At 49.2% G+C, this 19,118-nt stretch overlaps 6 protein-coding genes across 6 annotated transcripts; 1 reads left to right on the top strand and 5 right to left on the bottom strand.

Moving 5' to 3' along the window:
* Nucleotides 1-4,526: 4,526 nt before the first annotated feature.
* On the top strand, nt 4,527-4,820 carry N7518_007808 (uncharacterized protein; the record flags this gene model as incomplete). The annotated part of the gene is made up of 1 exon (XM_057188735.1): nt 4,527-4,820. One exon carries the CDS (start codon nt 4,527-4,529, stop codon nt 4,818-4,820), a length of 294 nt encoding a protein of 97 aa, XP_057040438.1.
* A 363-nt stretch (nt 4,821-5,183) lies between these two features.
* N7518_007807 (uncharacterized protein) lies at nt 5,184-7,673 on the bottom strand (the record flags this gene model as incomplete). Its single annotated transcript, XM_057188734.1, has 5 exons — nt 5,184-5,249; nt 5,328-6,206; nt 6,277-7,414; nt 7,525-7,606; nt 7,658-7,673. 5 exons carry the CDS (start codon nt 7,671-7,673, stop codon nt 5,184-5,186), a joined length of 2,181 nt encoding a protein of 726 aa, XP_057040437.1.
* Nucleotides 7,674-8,205: 532 nt separating this feature from the next.
* Nucleotides 8,206-9,287, bottom strand: N7518_007806 (Yip1 domain protein; the record flags this gene model as incomplete). The annotated part of the gene is made up of 4 exons (XM_057188733.1): nt 8,206-8,455; nt 8,521-8,670; nt 8,723-9,131; nt 9,200-9,287. The coding sequence occupies 4 exons, from the start codon at nt 9,285-9,287 to the stop codon at nt 8,206-8,208; spliced, it is 897 nt and encodes a 298-aa protein (XP_057040436.1).
* A 320-nt stretch (nt 9,288-9,607) lies between these two features.
* Nucleotides 9,608-11,260, bottom strand: N7518_007805 (xenobiotic compound monooxygenase, DszA family; the record flags this gene model as incomplete). The annotated part of the gene is made up of 4 exons (XM_057188732.1): nt 9,608-10,535; nt 10,604-10,851; nt 10,902-11,090; nt 11,141-11,260. 4 exons carry the CDS (start codon nt 11,258-11,260, stop codon nt 9,608-9,610), a joined length of 1,485 nt encoding a protein of 494 aa, XP_057040435.1.
* Nucleotides 11,261-12,386: 1,126 nt separating this feature from the next.
* Nucleotides 12,387-15,019, bottom strand: N7518_007804 (pentatricopeptide repeat-containing protein; the record flags this gene model as incomplete). Its single annotated transcript, XM_057188731.1, has 2 exons — nt 12,387-14,177; nt 14,246-15,019. 2 exons carry the CDS (start codon nt 15,017-15,019, stop codon nt 12,387-12,389), a joined length of 2,565 nt encoding a protein of 854 aa, XP_057040434.1.
* A 2,181-nt stretch (nt 15,020-17,200) lies between these two features.
* On the bottom strand, nt 17,201-18,889 carry N7518_007803 (putative C2H2 transcription factor (Con7); the record flags this gene model as incomplete). Its single annotated transcript, XM_057188730.1, has 3 exons — nt 17,201-17,550; nt 17,825-18,005; nt 18,230-18,889. The coding sequence occupies 3 exons, from the start codon at nt 18,887-18,889 to the stop codon at nt 17,201-17,203; spliced, it is 1,191 nt and encodes a 396-aa protein (XP_057040433.1).
* Between the last annotated feature and the right edge of the window lie 229 nt (nt 18,890-19,118).

Raw genomic sequence — 19,118 nt, 5'->3', positions numbered from 1 at the left:
TGTCAATCGGCCCACTTGGGTAGAGCTAAGGAGAGGCTATGTACTCTTATACCCCTATACGCCGGCTTCTCTCGTGTTTGCATGACAAAGACGCTTTGATTTTTCTTCCGAGATCCTTCGATATGATATCCACTTTTCAAGGGATCAGCCGTGCTAATAAAATTAGCGGCTGTTGATCACGAACAGACCCTCTTTTATCCACTTCTCTCCACTTTTCGCATTTTAGGTAAGTGACGTCCGGAAATTGGATTCAATGGGTATTAGCATCAAACGCTAGAATACCAATGATTCATGCATGCATCAGGAATACATTGTGGTATATACTAAGTCTCGTAGCACTTCTAGTTCTGTATTAGGAACATTGTTATGTATTCGAGTGTACATATACTATAGCATAAGCCAATTACCATATTGTATTAGATAAATTGCTAATAACCCTAAGCTTAAACAAGCAATCAAGCAAAAGCCAATTCGCGTATAAATGAATTAATTACCTTTTATGCAATATCATTGGCCAATAAAAACGGGTCCGCTGTTCCTTCTCCACAGCTGACCCACCTGTGTTTTGACCCCGGGGATTAACTTACGGGGTTTAACTTACACCCGGCAGTTCTTTCGCAATTCACCGAGGGTATGAGTCTACTATGTAACTACTAAAGCGATATAGAAGCACGAAATCAGTATTTAGGAACGACATTAGTAGCTAGACAGCTACACCACTATATAGCTACAGCACTTCTTCCTTGTATCTGCGGAGATGGCTACAAACAGGCGACCGGGGGCCGGCGGAAGCGCAGTGCCTTGCATATCGAATAATACTACCGGGTGTATTAGAATACAACAGTCTATACGGAGGGATCTAATCAGATTCTTTAGCTTATAATTAGCATAGTACTTGGTTAATTCGGTTTTTGTTGCAGATTGAAACCAAGTTAATGTTCCGAAAGCGTTCTCACCTCGCAATGGATACATAGTACTCCGTAGGACCGAGCAATAACTACTAACTGACTAGCATCTAGATTGCGTACTATGAAGTTGTATGATACAGAAGAGAGGAATTCGAGCAACTCCACATAACACGAAACAGAGGTTCAACCGTAGGACGAAGCTTAATTAGGGAATATTCGGTAGATCTCTGCGCTACTGGAAATGAATTCCATACGCGTACGCAGGACACAGACTATTGTATGGACCTTGGGGGAACAACTTGGAATAGGTCCACTATTATTAATGCTTTGCTAATCGATTCCAAGCCTTGGAAATTCCAAAGTAAACGTTTAATATTTATTTGGTACCTTAAAACCTGATTATGATATTGATGCGGCATATACGGAGTACGGAGTACGGAATGCTAATTTTCCATCTGGGCATCTTTTAGCGGGCCGTTGTCGGATCTGATAAGGAGAGAGGGGCAACCATGCTTCATAGACCACAGAGACTTTAGCATAGTACTCCGTACGTGTTATCGATGTTCAGAAGCCCCTTTTGTCATAACTAATTTAAAACCCCAACTGGTTTCATTCTATACCCTACTGCCACTGATACTAGTTCTATAGTATACCTTAGCAGTCTCGACACTCGCTTTGCAATGTATTGAATAGGAGGCGAGCTGAGGAGCGTATTAGGGTTGTCTTTGAGTTGAATCCACGTGACTGAATGTCAGCTTTCTATTCATGATTCATGCAGAGTGTCCGTGCTTTGTACAACATACTTGGATTCAGCATGTTCTCCGTATATGTTGTACAACATAGATGAAACTTGCGGCTCCGGAGTTGCCCGCGGCCGAGGTTTCGGGGCTTCGGGTCGGAGCAAGGGTATTTGCCAGATATAAAGTGATAAAGTGTTACTAGAAGGCGAGGTGCGTTGTAGAGCCTATGGTTATAACGGGGTACGAAGAGGCTTAATTAACTTGATCATTATAATGATAGTGCTGCTCTGGTATAAAAATTAAAGAAGTGCCAAGATATAGGCAAAGAAATGTGCAGAGTCTAAGTGTGTGTATTAAAGATCGCTAATAACCGGTAAAGAAAATTCTGCACTGCCTCCACGAGGGTGGTTATTTTTCATTTTTTATGGGTCTTCTTTATTTACATGGAATTAAATGTCGATGACTACCCAGGTGAACTCAGCATTCAAGACATCAAACAGTTCCTGTCAGCTTTTTGCTAAGTTGTGTTGATTCATTAGCGTTATAATTTCTTCAAATCCGAGAAAGAAGAGAAGACTTACTCAAAGTAATAGGCCGATAACCTTGTTGTCTTCTTCAACAGATAAGAACCGAATGGTCATAACCCAGGTATATTTAAGCCTAAATCGGGCGTTGGAGACTAAGAGCAATCTGCATGTTTGTTCTTCTCCGACCCACCATCATGATGTTCCTGAGTTGTATAATTGATTTACTACAACATAGAAGCTGTGCGTGGAAATTCAGCTCTAAAGCGATTAGTTTCCAACAGGTAGTGAAGCCAAGGAAGCCACGTAACCCGATCCTTCATAGTGAGCTCTATCATCCTCCTGTTCTCCACCTTTTATTCGCCCTTTTCAGTTCTTCTCCCCATTGCTGCTCTAAAATAAGAGGGGGCCAAATGAGAGTCGAATGACAGTAGATCGGGGAGCTCTTGCCCAGGATCAGCAACGGCTGTCCGAAACGAAATTTCACCTGTTGGCTTAGGGGAAGAATGAGACGAAGGCGGGTTAGCAATTTCGGTCCTGGGTGGGAGCTGTGCAACCATTATGCCAGTGCTACATGGTGGCAAGCGGGAATCGTTGTATACTTGCTGTCGAAACATTGCGAAGTCATTCGTTTTGGGCATGGTTCATAATTTCTGTACCTCGGGCGAAAGATCTGAATTTCCTCCAAAAAGGAATTCGCAAACACGAATCACCTAGGTATGTCCTACGGCCTGGATCTGAACGATATCCCGGGAACCATCTTCGACCTTGAGGCTGATATCTCATTTGCTCGCTCATAGCAACTCAACTTTTGAGGATTGTGAGTAAGCGGGTGAAGAGAAGTATAACTAGTTAAATTAAAGTGAGGGCCAAGTGAAAGTGTTCGCGGTCACGTGACCTCTCGGTATGCTCGAATTGGGGAGACTGCTTTCGCCGTGACCGCCTTCGGGCAGGGTCTACATTCATAGAAAAAGACATCTTAAGGAATAGCCGTCTTATCATCCCTCCCTGACCCCATATCTCGGTACGACGGCTACAAGCACCTACCGGAGGATCTGCGTCTTCATTTTGTTTCCATCGGATTTGAGAGAACTACCATCTCGGACTTCGCTGAGACTTGAGGACATACAGATTCCTCCTGCCCGTTAGAGTAGTTCCAGTTAGAGCATTCAAATGTCTACAGGAGGAGTGCTGACCCTACTGGTAGGTGTGGGTCAGACTTCGGTCTGTCAGATTTGGTGACCGACGCAGGGATTTCCTGACCCTGATAGGAGAGACCCTGATCCTCTGTGAAAGAGGAACTCATTGCCAAACAGCGCGATATCATCTTTGAATGGACAGATAATCATCGTCTCGTCCAACGAGTCCCTCGAAACCGCTGCAGCTGGAAGACATCTGGCAGCTAGCTGCTCAGCATTGTGCTCGGGCGGATATTGCCCATCTGGCAGATACTGCATACTTCAGCAAGGTGCGACAGGAGCTCCATGGGACCGTGATTGCCGATTCGGGCGCGCCTTCCCCTCAGTCAACACTCCCAACAATTACTACCGGTAGTTTCTCTTCTCCTCCTCACGCAAATCGATATTTTCCAGAGCACACGCATTCTTCACGTAGTACTCTTCGGATGTCTCCAATACAACTACGTCGCAGGCAAAACAACCCCAGCTTTAGTGGTTGCCGACCGGCCAGCCTGTTGCATAGTCGATCGCCGTGATGATCCAACGATTGCCGTTCGGAGTGGGCGGCATCCGCCTGTTCGAACGATGGGGAATTGATCTCATCGGCCGCTTACCGACCACTCCGAACGGCAATCGTTGGATCACCACGGCGATCGACTATGCAACAGGCTGGCCGGTCGCCCGTGCAGTCCCGGACGCAACAGAAGAGGCTCTCGCGGAATTTCTTTACCGCGATATCTACGCACATTACAGAGCGTTCAACGAATTGCTCTCCGATAATGGCCCGAACCTCTTGTCCGGCGCAGTACGACACTTTGCGAGCTTGCTGAAAGCTCGCCACCGTACAACCACTCCATATAATCCCCGCACTAATAGGAAAGTAGAAAATTTCAATGGTTTAATCGGTCGCATGCTCACGAGATACCTTATGGGGAAACCTACGCGCTTGTTGGACGAGTTCCTCACGAAAGCAGTGTTCGCTGCCCGTGTGCGCGAACATACGATCACTAGGAAAAGCCCTTACTTCCTGGTTTATGGGGTCCACCCCCGCATCGTCGCTGACGGCGGCGATTCAACAGTACTACATATCAACAATATTCTGAATGAAATATGACCACCCCTTGGTGTTGCATATTACCAATTAGCCGTGTATGGGCTCCTGGCAAGCAAGGCGAAATGGCGCAATCTATTTCAATATTTGAGTGTAAGAAGGAAGGAGCCCGGGAAGAATGGTATAGCGATTTCGCCAAGCGAGCTCAAACTGAGTACGTGGGTCATCCTGTTGATTGGCTGCGGACTTTATCCACGAGGATCAGTGTGCAATATATGGTATTCGAAATGGAAGATCCTTGGGTAACTGCAGACAAGATGGAAAAAGACCGGGTGGCTGCAGAACAGTTGGAAGAGGAGAGGCCAGAAGCCGTTGTCCCACCGTCTATCTTTGATGTACCCTGGGCTATAGGCCGTTAAACAGTGAACTAGTTGATATAGTCTGGCTATTGATACTCGTTGAGATTGTTTCTGCCTCAGATAGGAGGACCTCGCTCCCTGCCTGTTTGATCTTCCTAGCAGTTAGCTCAATAGAACTCACGGTTCCCTTTGCCTGAGGTTTTATACCCGTGGACGGAGCTTGAAACCCTGTAGTGAGACAGGTCAAAATTTACTGTAGGAAAATATGATATGGTGCACTGAAGGTGTATTAAGAATTCACTAATCTGCAGTAATAAGAACTCAGAGCCGACCCCATAAGAGTCCGTCTTCTTCTTCTTCTTTTTTTTTTGAGTTTTCTTCATTTACAAACGTATCTTCATGAATAACTTCCAATGTCACAGCTCAAATCTCCTCAATGACATCCTTCAGTACATCGAAAAGCTCACCGGCCTGCTTCTCATTACCGAGCTGTATTGGATCATTCAATGTTAGTATTATGAGCATCAAATCAGAAAACTGAGGGAAATTGAGGAAGAGAAGACTTACCCGGAGAAGATGGCTCACAACCTTGTCATCTTCATTGCTGGCGAGATAGATATCCCGAGTGGTCGGGCGAAAACCCTTGATATCACCAAAGGGCATGGTCTTCCAAATTGCACTGTTCATCATAACACGCAAGGCACCATCGGCGCGCATGATAACGCGGCCGGATTTCTTTCCATCGGGCTCCGTCTTGAGGTTAACCTTGAAGGTGCCGGTACCACGCTCCTTCCATTTCTTGTCATCAAAGTAGTACAGCTTGCCCTTGGCTGTAAACTCGGTGGTCTCATTTTCTTCGCCGGTTTCAACTTTGTCATGGGGTGAGCGACTGTCCATATTCGGGGTCATGAGGGGCAAGGAGGGATCCATACCAGTTTGTGCGTGGAAACGCTCGTCGGTCTTCTCGGCGACAAAGGTGTCATCGGGTCCACCCGCTGGTTCGTTGTCCTTTTCTTCGTTGTCGGGTTGTTTTGTGCCGAGGGTCTTGTCACTGGGCTCGCCAAAAGAAACGGGGGCATTAGGAGACGCAAAACTGGTGAGTTTACCAGCTGTTCCAAGGAAACCGACGGGGGCGTTTGCCGATGCGAAACTGGTGAGTTTACCAGCTGTTCCAGAGAAACTGGCAGGGGCGTTTGCAGATGCGAAACTGGTCAATTTACCAGCTGTCCCAGGGAAAGCGGCGGGGGTATTGGGAGATGCGAAACTGGTGAGTTTACCAGAGGGAGCAGGGAAAGCGCTGCCAAATGCAGAGAAGCCGGATCCGAGGGCACCGAAACCAGCAGTTGAGGCACGACCGGTTGAAGCATCAGATGGTGATTTATTTGCAGGCATTGCAAAGGGTGAAGGTGAGGTAGCAGCCTTTCCGAATGCACTCGTAGTGAAAGTCTGTTAGGAACTAGTGTTAGAGGAAGATAAAGAAAAGAAAATCTTGGGGAAGACGAGGCAGCCAACTCACCTGGTCCACCTTGGCCTTGCGCTCCTCCGAATTGTCACGAGGTCTCTTCTTCTCGGGTTGTCCTTCGGTAGTGGATTTTTCGTCTGATGAAGTTGTCTCAGTCAAGCCAGGCGTGGGGTCAGTCGCAGCGTGGGAATTCTGTGAGACGTCATCTTCAAGTTGTTCTCGGCTCCGTTTCTTCTTGAGGGTTTGTGAAGAATCATCCTCGTTTCCGCCGGCGGTCGATTCAAGATTCTGTGGGAATTGAGAGTGGTTAGAATCAGGTTGTCCAACCGTGGGTCTAGGGTAATAGGGGTGCGTTGGACTGTATGGGACAGGACGCGGAGAGGGTGAGGGTGAGGGTGAACGGTAGTCAGGTAGAGAGGGTGAAGGAGAAGAGTAGTCAGGTAGAGAGTCTTCATCTCCAATTGACTCGGGGTTTTGAGTTGTGTGAGATGGAGAATCATCATGTATGTAGGATTCAGATGAAGGGTGCACTCGGGAAGGGCTCTCAAGAGAAGGGTGTCCGGGGGAAGGGTGTCCGGGGGAAGGGTGTCCGGGGGAAGGGTGTCCGGGGGAAGGGTGTCCGGGGAAAGGGTTTCCAGATGAAGGAATAGGCTTTGCAGAAGGAATGGTGTCACGGATTTCGGAGGATTCGCCTTCAGCGGATCTCGAAGTCGAGGAAGCCAAGGTGACCGCTCCAGCTGTCACCTTGATACCAACCTCAACAGGAATGGTCAAATGGCTAACTTGCTCGGATCCGCCAAATGAGACCTTGATCTCAAGCTCCAAGGGAAATTGGATCTTGGTCTCGGTGATGAGGCTCATGATCGGGTTGCGGGACAAGGGTGTATTGCGAACCGCAATGTTCGCGGATGATGTGGCCGGCACATCGTCACTCACATCTTGGGTAGTGGCATCCTTGGGTAATTCGGCGTGATAGGAGTTGTCTTCAGTGTCAGCGGTGTTCGGAGTACACTCTCGGGATCGCTTGGCTGGGGGTGTGTCGTTTGCCCCATCTGTGTTGTCGAGGTAGCGCTTTCGGTTTGCACGTGCAGAATCGTTGTTTTCGCCAACAGCGTCGAGGTTAGTCTCCTTGAGCTGCTGTCGCACGGGGCGTTCGCCGCTATCGTTGTCGGAGGGGGCGACTGCGCGGTCACTATCAAGATTATCAGATCACAAGAACGTCGGAGAAAGCCCTACGGCAGAAAGGGTATTGCAGATATAAGGGAAAGCTGCAGAGCGGAACAAAGACCGATCGATTAAAACATACCTCTGTGGTCCATTTTCAGTTGCTCCGTTTCCGAAGCTTTGAGGTTGTCAGCGAAACTGCCCAAGTATGTGGGGGAGGCTATGCGCCCAAGCGCTGATCACATACCACCTGTGGAGAAGGTCTGCTCACTAGAAGCAGAAGCCATGGCGTCACGTCCTAAGGACAGGCTTGTCAAGGATATTGGTATTGGATTCCAGATATCCGGTCGAGATTGGGTTGAGCGGAGCTTAAACCAGGTCACGATAACTGCAGATAACCGGATCGGATCGATTGGGACCAGCCGAATCGACGAAGGATGGAAGATTTGAAGTTTGCGAACTTTGCGAACAGAAGAACGAGAGGATGGAAGGGTGGAAAGGTGAGAGAAGAAGGAAAATCTAGCTTGCCGGTTCTTATAAGTTGACCGCCGGGTGCGGGGCCCAACAAACGGGTTCTCTGAATAGCAAAGCGTCAATGGAAATGGAAACAAAGCATATTCATCTAAATAGACAATTGTCTATTGTTGCCTGGTGCCTGGGTAGATACCATTCGCATAAATTCAATTCAGAGTCTGGATATACCGGTATCCGCGCTATTCTAATACAATTCAATGTTATTATTGAGGTTGCGCCGATGCCTCAGAGGCATGTGACGGCGCCCTGTCTCAACTCCCGAGCACAATATCACAATAGAGAGCCTTAACTGATGAAACAGAGACACCCGATCGCAATGTAGAACACAAACAGTGGGTACACTGCGATGCCGACTCGGTTCCGCACCACTCCCGAGCCTCCCAAGATGCTTACTCCGGCCGCTAAAGACCATGCGACTAATACAAGATATACTGGTATCCGTGCGATGGTAGGGAGTCCTATCGCACTCAGCATCGCGGCGATGACCAAGGGGAAGAGCGTATATCCGATAATGCAAATCGACTGGAAGAAGGAACTAACACGCCCAGGCCGCAATGTCAGTAAACTGCGATGTTGGGAGATCATTCATAGAAAACTTACATCTTGCCACCAAGAAGCTTGATCTGGAGAGTCACAGCCGCTTCTCCGATCCAGACAAGACAGAAAACACCCGAGAAGACCACCGACGACTGATCACCCTTTGCGACGGACAAGAACAAACTCAGGACTAGGCAAAAGACAAGCGGTCCCCTAGAGTACTTGTTAGTTTTTTTTCAGACTTCTCGTGTGCGAATTTACTTACCAGAGATCCCAGTCCCGCAACCCATCGCTCATGCCACCCTGCAGGACCACGTCGGCATCCGGCCAGCGTCCAACGAGTCCCCGAATGTTACCACCAAATCCAGACACTCCACCTTGCTCGGAATCAGCGGTACCACTGCCCCCGCGCTGCATCATTCCTCCGAGCAAGTACTTCGGCCAAAGCACCTGGCGCATCTTCTCCCACACGGCAACCAAGTCGCGTGACAATGTCTCCCAAACACTCTCGTCGATGGTATTTTGCACCGCACGGCGATCCTCACCCCCGATAGAGGACGTTAGGTAGTTGCCATAGCCAGAGGAATTGCCTCGGTTGGCCGAGCTGGATTCGATGTTGCCTCGCAGAGGGGCCGTGTCGGAGGTATTGTGCAGGGGGTCGTCAGCGTCGATGGCTAGAATCACACCGAATTAGGATCTTGCGGATACAGTGGCAGTCAAGAGGGCAAAGAAAAATACTCACCATCATCGGCTTCGATCAAATCATCACCAAGGAGAGACTCGTCATCATGGGGCTCATCATGGGGATGGCCTTGGTATACGGTAGCCATGGTTCGCGTGGTATGGTCGTGATGGTCGGAAGTTTACCGCAAGAATGGCACTTCCTTTAGTTTTAGTCCTCTCAGAGGCAAAGTCAACAGGAAAGGTCAAGGTAATCGGGGAGTATGAAAGCAAGTTAGCCAAGCTGTCCCGGAAAGGCTAGAGTGGCATTACGTACTGGGTCACGGGTAATGTTACCAGGCACGTTATGTTTCAGCTTTTACTTCTACGATGCACTTGCATGCATATTATGGGCTTTCTGATTTGAATGTTTCAACTGCCTTGAATCTCCGAAAAATTAAATGATCATCCGATGTCAACAATTTGACAATCACTTTTCCTCGGTATCAGCAACATAAGGCGCCTCCTCCTGATACACATCGTACTTGTACTTGCTTCCAATATGGTCAGCCCTGAGCTCTTTCTGTCCCTTGCCATATATCCTCTCACGAGCTGTGAGAGCTGGCTCTGAGGGGTCTGGAAGTTCAGGATAAAGACCGCGCCGTCTCAGCTCGGGGATGAGCAGGTCAACCACATCCTCAAAGGTGCCAGGCGTGGTAACATAGGCAAGATTGAACCCATCGAGGTCAGCCTCTTGTATCCAACGCTCCATCTCATCGGCCACAGTAGCCGGGCTTCCAATAGCTACCGGGCCAAGACCACCGATTGCAGCCTTCTCAGCAACCACGCGAGGCGTCCAGCGTGGAATATCCTTGCTGGTCGTGGTCAATGCGTCAAGCAAGCTAGTGACTTTGTTTGCCTCCAACGAGTCTAAAGCCGTGATGTCTTGGTCCAATGGGATTTTGGAAATGTCAATGCCCGTCCATCCGCTGAAAAGAACCAGTCCTCCAATCACCGACGCGTACTTCTTCAGCTCCTCGTACTTCGCCCACGCCTCTTCGTCGGTCTTGCCTACAATGGGCGTGAAGGTACCGAAGAACTTGATTGATTGTGGATCACGGCCTCGTTCTGCGGCTAGCTTGCGGATGTTGTCGACCTTCGGCCTTAACACCTCTGGCGAATGGGAAGAGACAAAGATCGCCTCAGCGTGTGTCGAAGCAAAATCCGATCCTGCAGGTGAAGTCCCTGCCTGGAAAAGGAACGGCGTCCGCTGCGGAGATGGGTCGACGATGTGTCGTGTGCTCAATGAGAAGTACTTGCCCTTGTGATTGATCTGACGGACCTTATCCGGGTCTATGTACGAGTCTGTTTCGGGGTTGGGCGACAGTGCATCAGGAGCCCAGGAACTTTCCCACAGTCTATGCGCAACAACCGCCGAGTCAGTCTTCAAGAGCATCACCAACCAAGCTTTGGGCATGCAACTCACTTATAGAGCACCTTCAAATACTCATCTGCTTGGCGGTACCGTTCGTCATGCTCAATTGGAGTATCCACACCAATGGCTTTGAAAGCCGCTTTCTTATATGAGGTCACGATGTTCCAACCTAATCGACCATTGGTCAAATGGTCCAGGGTTGAAAAGCGCTTAGCCAGCAAAAAGGGCTGCTCAAATGAAGTTGAGGCCGTGATGCCAAACGCCAGATTCTTTGTCACTGCAGCCATTGCCGAAATGGGCTAACCAGAAGTCAGATTCTGATCGGAACATTTGTTTTATTGATACTCACGATAGTCGGGTCTGTCACCGGCCATTGCGCCGCACGCCGAATACACTCGTCTAGTTTGCCCTCATAGGTATCATGACCTCCAGTTGTATCTGCCAGGAACAATGCGTTGATTCCGCCGCGCTCCAACAGTTTTGCCAACTCTATCCAGTACCCGAGAGTTCGCTTGGTCGCAGACTTGTCCTTGGGATTCTATGGAGCTGTCAGCATTCCGGCCCTTCAACTTCGATTCCTCTACCAACCTTCCATTGTCCAGGGGACAGATGTCCCACGGTCGACATATCAAAAGCGTTAAGCAAGATTTGTTTCTTGCCATTGCCAGCGGCCGAGCCATTCTGGCTAGTAGTTGCACTGTCACCCATAATTCGCAGTTTTCAAGGTGAAATATGCTTCCTTTCTTTCCTACGGGCAGTACTCGCTCGCGCAAGTTCAAAACGGATCGGACGATGGTCTATAAGAGTGAGACGACCCCTCATGTTCCAAACCAACAAAGCCCGGAAGGACGGCTCTGTCCAGGGGTACCCCCACCATCCCAACACAGAATTTGCCCATCGCCGACGTATCTCGCGCCATCGACAATTCAAAAGAGGGGAACGGCAAACCTCCGAGCACTAACAGGTTGGATTCTTAGAACTGCATATGGCGTGCCGTAGACCAGAACATTCGCCATCATCCCCACATTAATCACATTATCTTGTACAACATAGATATCTTTAACCTCCGAATGATAATGCCGGCATAAGTCATGAGAGCCTATCGGACCATTTTTCTAAGCGCGATATCAGTATTAAGGACAAAGGATAGCACGTTATAGGGAAGAATTTCATCATCGGCTGTCGGATTGCGTGACATTTTCCTCGTCAACACTCGACTTCGCAGATTATTATATAGTATGTTGCATTTCAACCTTAGAACTGGTCTTTTTTATCTAAATTAATAGATAGAAATGGCCGGATATTAAACGGAATGATGAGATTCGAATGTCGTATGACTTGGCAGTTTATATAGGGGAGTGTAAAAGGCTCGGCGGTTTTCTGGTGAAAAGGTCCGTTGGTAGTATAGACCTACCTTATTATTGGCCGGAGAATATAATTCGATTCTTCGTTCCTCATTGGGGGCTTATCCAATATTGATCTTAAATAACGGTAAGTTGTCTTTCGTTATCACACTTAATCTATTCCTAGCCATGATCTTCCGTGGGCTTCTTACCAAAGTCAAGGCGTCCTACCCCAATCCCAGGGCCACTGGTATTACGAAAACTCAAGGACAAGGATCATTACAAGTCGACAGCAACATCAACCCCTGCGGAATCTTGTTTATTGTCTCATGTTAGAAGTAGAGAATGTACCCATGGTATTATGTACATAATGCAAATATGCAACGCCATCTATAGCCCCCAATGTGTGATATACAAACATAATACAATCGAGACCTCAGCCTCGTCCTGTCAAAGGCCACAAATATAATCAAGCCTCAATCGTGCTTTTCTCACAAGGAAGGTTCCTCTTGCGAATCCGCACTTTCTTGCTTTTGAGCGTTGCGAGCCTCCCACTGGAATTTTTTGATGCGTTCCCGGGCTTCCTCCTTCTGCTGAATCGTCGGGTATACCTTCTTTCTCTTCCAGGCCGCAATGACATCCTTGTCGGAATACTTCTTTAGCATCTTCGAGTCTGCGTCAAGGGCCTTGCGCTCGGCCTTCGAAACATAAGGCTTATAGTCAAGGTTCAGGGTGTCGTCAACCACCAGACGGACCCGCGACATGATCTTCACAGCCGCCGGCCCGGCGACGGAATCCGAAAGCGTGTTCTGGAGGGCACTCCAGCGAGTCTTCGACTCGGGTTTTCCGTTCTCCATTGCCTCGTGCAGCTGGAGGATATATGGTCGTAGTGTGGCGATGGCAGCTAGTCGCAGCTTCGCTTGTAGCTTCCTGCCCATCTCGTGCAGTTTGGGGGATTTGGTGGATTTGGAGTCTTCTGTGTCGAGTCCTCTGAGGTGCAGGAGAACGGACGAGTTGGCGGAAAGGATCTGGATCGTTTCCAGATAGCCCTCGAGGACGCGAATGTCAGGTAGGATCAATGCTTTGTCCATCAAACCGACCAGCTCGTTCGCATGTTGGAGAACTGAGTGGTTGCGGCGATCACGGCGGCAGACACTGAGAGCGACGTGGAATGCTGTCCCGGTTGCTTGGCCCGAGGGAACCATCTGCTCCCGCATGGTTTTCACACTGATTTTGCTGGAGCGAGAGATGCGGAGGAGGCGGAAATATTGGATGTAGGTGAAGGTATCGGGGTCAATGCGGTAATCGTGGTCCTCCAAAGTCATATGTTTCCAGTAGGCCTGTCCACCCTCGGATCCTTGAGTCATGGTGAAACATGCGTTTAGGATAAGGGTCAGTTCCTTGCTGTCGGGTTTGAGGAATGATAGCTCCTCCGCCTGGGGAACGACAGGTTTGAAGAGTTCTGAAAAATCTTCCTCTTCCTCCTCTTCCTCCTCTTCCTCCTCTTGCACTTCTTCCTCCGCCTTCTCCTCCTCCACTTCTTCCATTGCTTCCATCAACTCTTGCTCAACCTCCACGGCCGATTTGAAATTTTCGATTGGTCGATTGTTCTCGTCTACGAACGGAACATCTTCCAATTCTGATTGCCGCGTAGCCTCTGAGACTTCAAGGGCTTGAGTCTGCTCAGGGGTTATCCTGCGACGGGTCGTCTTCTCGTTCTCAATGGGTCGTTTTTGCAGTATAGGGATCCCCATGGTTTGCTTGTACAATTCCATGACATTGTAACAATCAATATCACTACCACCTTCCAGAAGCAAGCTGGCCATGCCGTTAACAAGCTCATTGTCAATTTCCAAGGTTCGGTTCTTCCACCGCCAGATGACATCGGCCCAAATCCGCTTGCCTTCAGTAATAACCTGGGCCTTCCGTTCAAGAATCTGCTCAATCTCATCAGGAGACCTTTTCTGTATATCTCTGCGAGCTGCGAATTGGACAGCGTTCAAGATGATGGTGTAGGTGGTAGCATCCGGGGCACCTGGGCCCTCTTCGGGTAATTCACCAGCAATCTTCCACAGTCGATCCATATCCCAATGACGATGGCAGACTGTAAGCATAGCGTTGGTGTGTATGATATCAAGCTTGACTCCAGAGTTAGGCGAGCCAATCGAGCGGTAGACAGAGGCGGCAGTTTTGGCGACACCCAATGACCTCGGGGCTGCGCTGAAGCCCTTCAACATGATTGTGTATGTTCGGGGAGTTGGTCTCCTGCCACGTTTTTTCATCTGCGAGAGAAAGTCTGTCAGATTACAAGTCCGAACCTCAATCTCGGGCACCACAGAACAAAACTCACATCATTGTAAAACTTGAACGCAGCCTGCGGGTGATTTTGATCCATGCAATATTGCAGGAGATGATTCCAGGCAACATCACATCTCAAGCCCTGCTTTGTTCCAGCACGAACCAAGGCCGCCGCCAGGGCCGGATTACCACTGTGCAAAATGCGCGCGACCCGATCCGCCATTTTGCGAGGGTCGTTCAACCATTTCAACTCCTCGTTGATAATCTTGGGTGTGAGCTTGGGCATTCCTCTAGGTGGGCCACGATAAGTGTCCTCGGGAGCCTCGCCATCGGCCTCAATGTCGGCCTCGCCATCTTGTTCTTCGGATGCCTTGTCATCAGAGGCACGATTCTCCCGCACCTCGCCTTCATCATCTCCATAATCGTACCGATCATTCTCCAATTCCTCGCGTTCAGCAGTCTCTGGATCCAGAGCCTTGCTTTCAGATGTTTCGAGCTCACTGTTGTACCGCCCGATAAACGAACCCGACGCAATAGCCATCAACATGTCATGCTCCTCCCTGGATTTGACATCCTGAACCACCCGCCTGTTATCATGCCGACTTTTAAAATGTTTGTCGCCAACATGTCCTGTGCGGCGAGTATCGCGATCTCTATCGGAGGAGCGGTTGGGATAGGAGGAGGAGTTATAGCAGCGGTAGTTACTTGACGCGATCCATGTCTGTGGCAGTCGTTGGGATGCGGTAGTAGCACGGTATTGCTGTGCGGTGAGAAGTCGGCTGCGCAAAGCTCTGTTCACGAGCGACCCCGGAAACCGGAATGTCATGACCGGGTTACTGATCTCCAGGTGGCAAGCTTGTGTCCTGCACAATGCTATAAGGGAGACACGGATTCAACAATGGCAAAGTGGCAAAATGGATTGTTATTTCCTCATTGCGTGTTGGAGATGGTCCGCTAAACAATTTCGCAGATTATCCGGCCGCTAGTTCATATAGGGTCTAGGCTTAATGTCTGTATATTCAGGCATCAATTATCCCTGCCTAAGGCGTCATTCACCCATTGATACCTCAGGTTTCTTCGAGGTCCAACTAGACTGCAAGTGGTTTAGTTCCCATTCCTTCAACCCATGTTCCCTGCGGGCCTCGACGGGAGCGCTAGAGCACATTTCCCAGAGTCTTCTGTGCGTTTAAGGACCTGACTAGTTTACTAGTTCCCTTGGATCGGCGTTACATCTGGACTTAGCACATGCGCTGATCCGTGGATGAAGATGTACTTCCCTACTTTAAATCAACCTATGAGTTGGACATCAAGCTTCATGTAAGCACTACATCACATTCTCTATCTCATTCATTTTCTATTATTGGCTCCTCCCATCCGACGTCCTTCATTCCAAGTATACATACACATCATCGAACATGATCTAAAAATCAAACACCATAAGTATACCCATGCAGATCACTCACTACATCCTACTCCTCCTAAGCCAACCGGGCCATAATAAGCACGACATGCACAGCCTACTTGAAGTATCACACGACACTAGTCAGAAGCTAAAAACAACCTAACTAGTGGAGTCCAAAAGAAACAGACTACATAAGCACTAGTCAACTAAGTAAGCAATGTGACATGTTAACTAGCACGCGGCTAGGCAAGAAGAAGAAGTAAGCTAGAAACGACTAGGAATAACTCTAAAAGCAAAATTACCACCAGTCTCCCGATACTAACGTCCAACACGTGGAGACGCTTTACTGTAGTAAGTTAGTTAGTCAGTTCCTAGCTTCGTGTCTTATGTATGATGTATGTTGTATAGGCCACATATACTTGTCTTATTCGGTTCTAGTCAGGTAAGGTACTGCGCGCATGTGTACTCCGTACATATGCAGTAGTTGCCAGTGCGTACGCACGTCAAACGGCGTTGCATGGTATTGTGCTCGGTCCACGGTAAGTGCCGGTACTGCTTAGTGCTGATTTGGGTTAGGCGTGGATTATCTCGGGATGCTTGCGGTGGTTGGTTATTGCCAGGAGTGATTTATTTTGTGTATAATACTGAGACCTGTTTGATTCTCTCGGCTATATATGCCTTCTTCTTACACCAGTAATGCTTTTCTTTTTTTTTTCCTTTTTTTTCTCTTGGGTCATGTCTGCATTTGACATTTGAACTAGTTACTAAAAATGTGGCATCCTTTACATAAACAATTTTTGACCATCAAGGCAGCGAGAATAGTGACATTTAAGCTAATTGCAAAATGCACTAGAGAGGGAAAGGGACATAAATAAATAATACACATCAGGTTGGATGAGTCCGTGGAGCATAATGTACGTTATAAAACGAAAATGAAGAAAAAGAGAGAGGAGTAAAGCGAACACTTGCATGTAGCAAAGTTAACACGGATAAGAGGGAACGAGAAACAAGACTAGAACAAAGAACCCCAGGAAAACGATTTTGGGAGAATGCTGTCGATAATAAACAGATGCAAATAATCCGCCGCCCAACCCATCGTTGGAGCCACGACCCAGGTAAACGGGCAAACAAGATAAGACATACACCACTTCCGCATCAGATTTCAAGTAGGAAATAGAACATAGAGAGGGTACAAAAGGGCGCCAAGCCCTCTCGGCTCGATGCACTCTAACACAAAAAGGATGACAGGTATAGAACAAAGCTGGAAAAGCCACTCTTAGACAGATCGGGAATAAAAGCCGCAGAGGTTGGTATCATAGCACGAAAGACTCGGGAGCGGAAGAATGGGGGGTGTTGGGAATGGGAATCGGAATCCAGGACGAGAACATTAGTCAAGGACAGGGGATATCGTGATAAGAAAGAAAAAGCAAATGCATTTCCGTCCGTGTAGGTCCATAGCGGAAGAGGTGATTATGTGGGAAATATTATTGCGGATAGTGGGCGGATTGAGTCTCTGGAAGCTGTAGCGAATTTACGGATCTGCGGACAGGTCGAGGATGACCTAGTCCAGAGGGTCGATCCTGGTATAAAAATATGGCAACGACATTACTCACGTTGCGGGTACCCCGGTCCGCTCTGGTAGGGAGAGTGAGGGTAGTTGGGAGGGTAGGCTATCTGTGCATTACTCTGATAGACCATACCGCTGCCAGGAGGACCACCGTACTGGCCGGGGACCTGGCTGTCTGCGGGCTGGTACCCGATCGGAGGGAGTTGAGGGCGAACTCCACCAGCGTAAGGAGGCGGCTGTCCGTGGGATGGGTCAGAGGGGTTCGGCGGTTCGACCTGGTTGGCCTGGGCGGCCTGAACGGCAGCACGCTCACGCTCCTCAATAGCCTTGCGCTGAGCATCTTCCTCCTTCTTGCGAGCCTTCCATTCCTTGCGAATTTCCTTGAATTCTAGAAGTATAAAGTCAGCAGTGAACTTAATAATAATCAGTTGCCAAAATGGGAAATAGCGTGGACGATGCTTGCTAGTGCCGGGACGGAAAGGGATAAGAGGCAAGCTTAGCCTCCACGCCGTCGGCCACGCTACTGCCCCGCGACACCTAGTGTAACTCACTAGCGTCCGACGGCGGGCGCTAACCCGATCTAGCCATTTGCGACAAGATTCAAGATATCCGTCGCATTGACCAGCAAACGTCTAAAAGCAAAGAAAATGACATGAACTTACCCTCGGGAGTACGCTTGGCGCCATGCGATTGCATAGTCACGTGTGCATTCAAATGGTTTAGAGTACCATATGCCTTTTCGCATCCATTCCATCCACACTTATACATGCGCTCGATTTCCTCGTAACGACGACGAGGACGCTTATGCTGCTGTGCGCCAGGGATTGGGACAAATGAATAGACCTAGATTAAAACTTCGAATCAGCTCTGATCAAATTCAAATTCCAAGCCACCCAATCATATCCCGAAAAGGAAGCGGTTGAGGGGGCAGAGCACGCGGTTTTTGACGATCCCTATGACGGCGGTCCGTAGACCGCATAGTCAAACTCAGAGGGCATCCAAGACAACAATGGTTGAACAATGTGACAAGGCTTCAGAAATACCCCCGGGAATCATCAAAAACATACCTTTGGAGAGCGCGGCCCCTTGAGTACACCAACAGGAGAGGTGGAACCAACCGTTGTGGCCGGGGAAGCATAAGGTCCCGGCAATCCATGATGCTGTTGTCCATAGCTATGAGGCCAATCCGGGCGTGCGTACATATGCTGAGGCGGAGGTGGGTGACCCTGGTACTGCGCCATCTCATGCCCCTGAGGTTGATAAGGAGAGTAGGGAGGAGGATAGGTGGGGCTGTTGGCCGGAAGCGAAGGATCTATAGGAACGGGCGCGTCAGACTTTGAGTGCGGACTGCGCGGGCCCGTAGGCAAGGTGTTGGTGAACGGACTTGTTGCTTGAGCCATACCTGGCGCACCGCCGGGTTGAGAGTTGGGGACGTAGGACTGAGGAGGCCGGTGAAGGTAATCCTGGTAGCCAGGCGAGCGGGCGGTGGGCGGAGGGTTCAGACCGTAGTCCGACTGAGGGGTGTTGGCCGACGAAATATTGGCGGGTCGAACCTCAGGCTGCGGCGTATACTGCGGCGTGGGGCGGGCCTCGGGTTGCGGGGTGTAGTGAGCAGCAGCAGCAGCAGAATTTTGTTCTGCGGGTTTTTGTTCAGAAGGTGCGTCGGTGACGGCGTTTGGGTGGTGCGAACCTGGCTGTGCGTACTCGGAAGCGGGCCGGTTGTCCATAAAAGAGAGGATTCGCGCGCAAAGATGCCGACGAATCTATCCAGGGAGATTTTTCGGTTTGGACCTGTGGTTGAAGACGCGTCAACACAACAATGAGTCTTGGGGGGAAAAGTTGGGGAAATTGACGAGTCGGTCCGACACGTTCCAAGCAAGGGGACGGGAAGACTAGACTAGGTTGCCACGTTGGGATCGTGGCTAACCTCTTCGGACTTAGGAGATTTGCTCACGT

This window comes from Penicillium psychrosexuale (assembly GCF_028828465.1).
Source record: "Penicillium psychrosexuale strain IBT 29551 chromosome Unknown utg000004l, whole genome shotgun sequence".
In the NCBI taxonomy this organism is placed as follows: domain Eukaryota; kingdom Fungi; phylum Ascomycota; class Eurotiomycetes; order Eurotiales; family Aspergillaceae; genus Penicillium; species Penicillium psychrosexuale.
The sequence above is the reverse complement of the archived record's forward strand: the minus strand, read 5'-3'. Positions and strand labels throughout refer to the sequence as shown.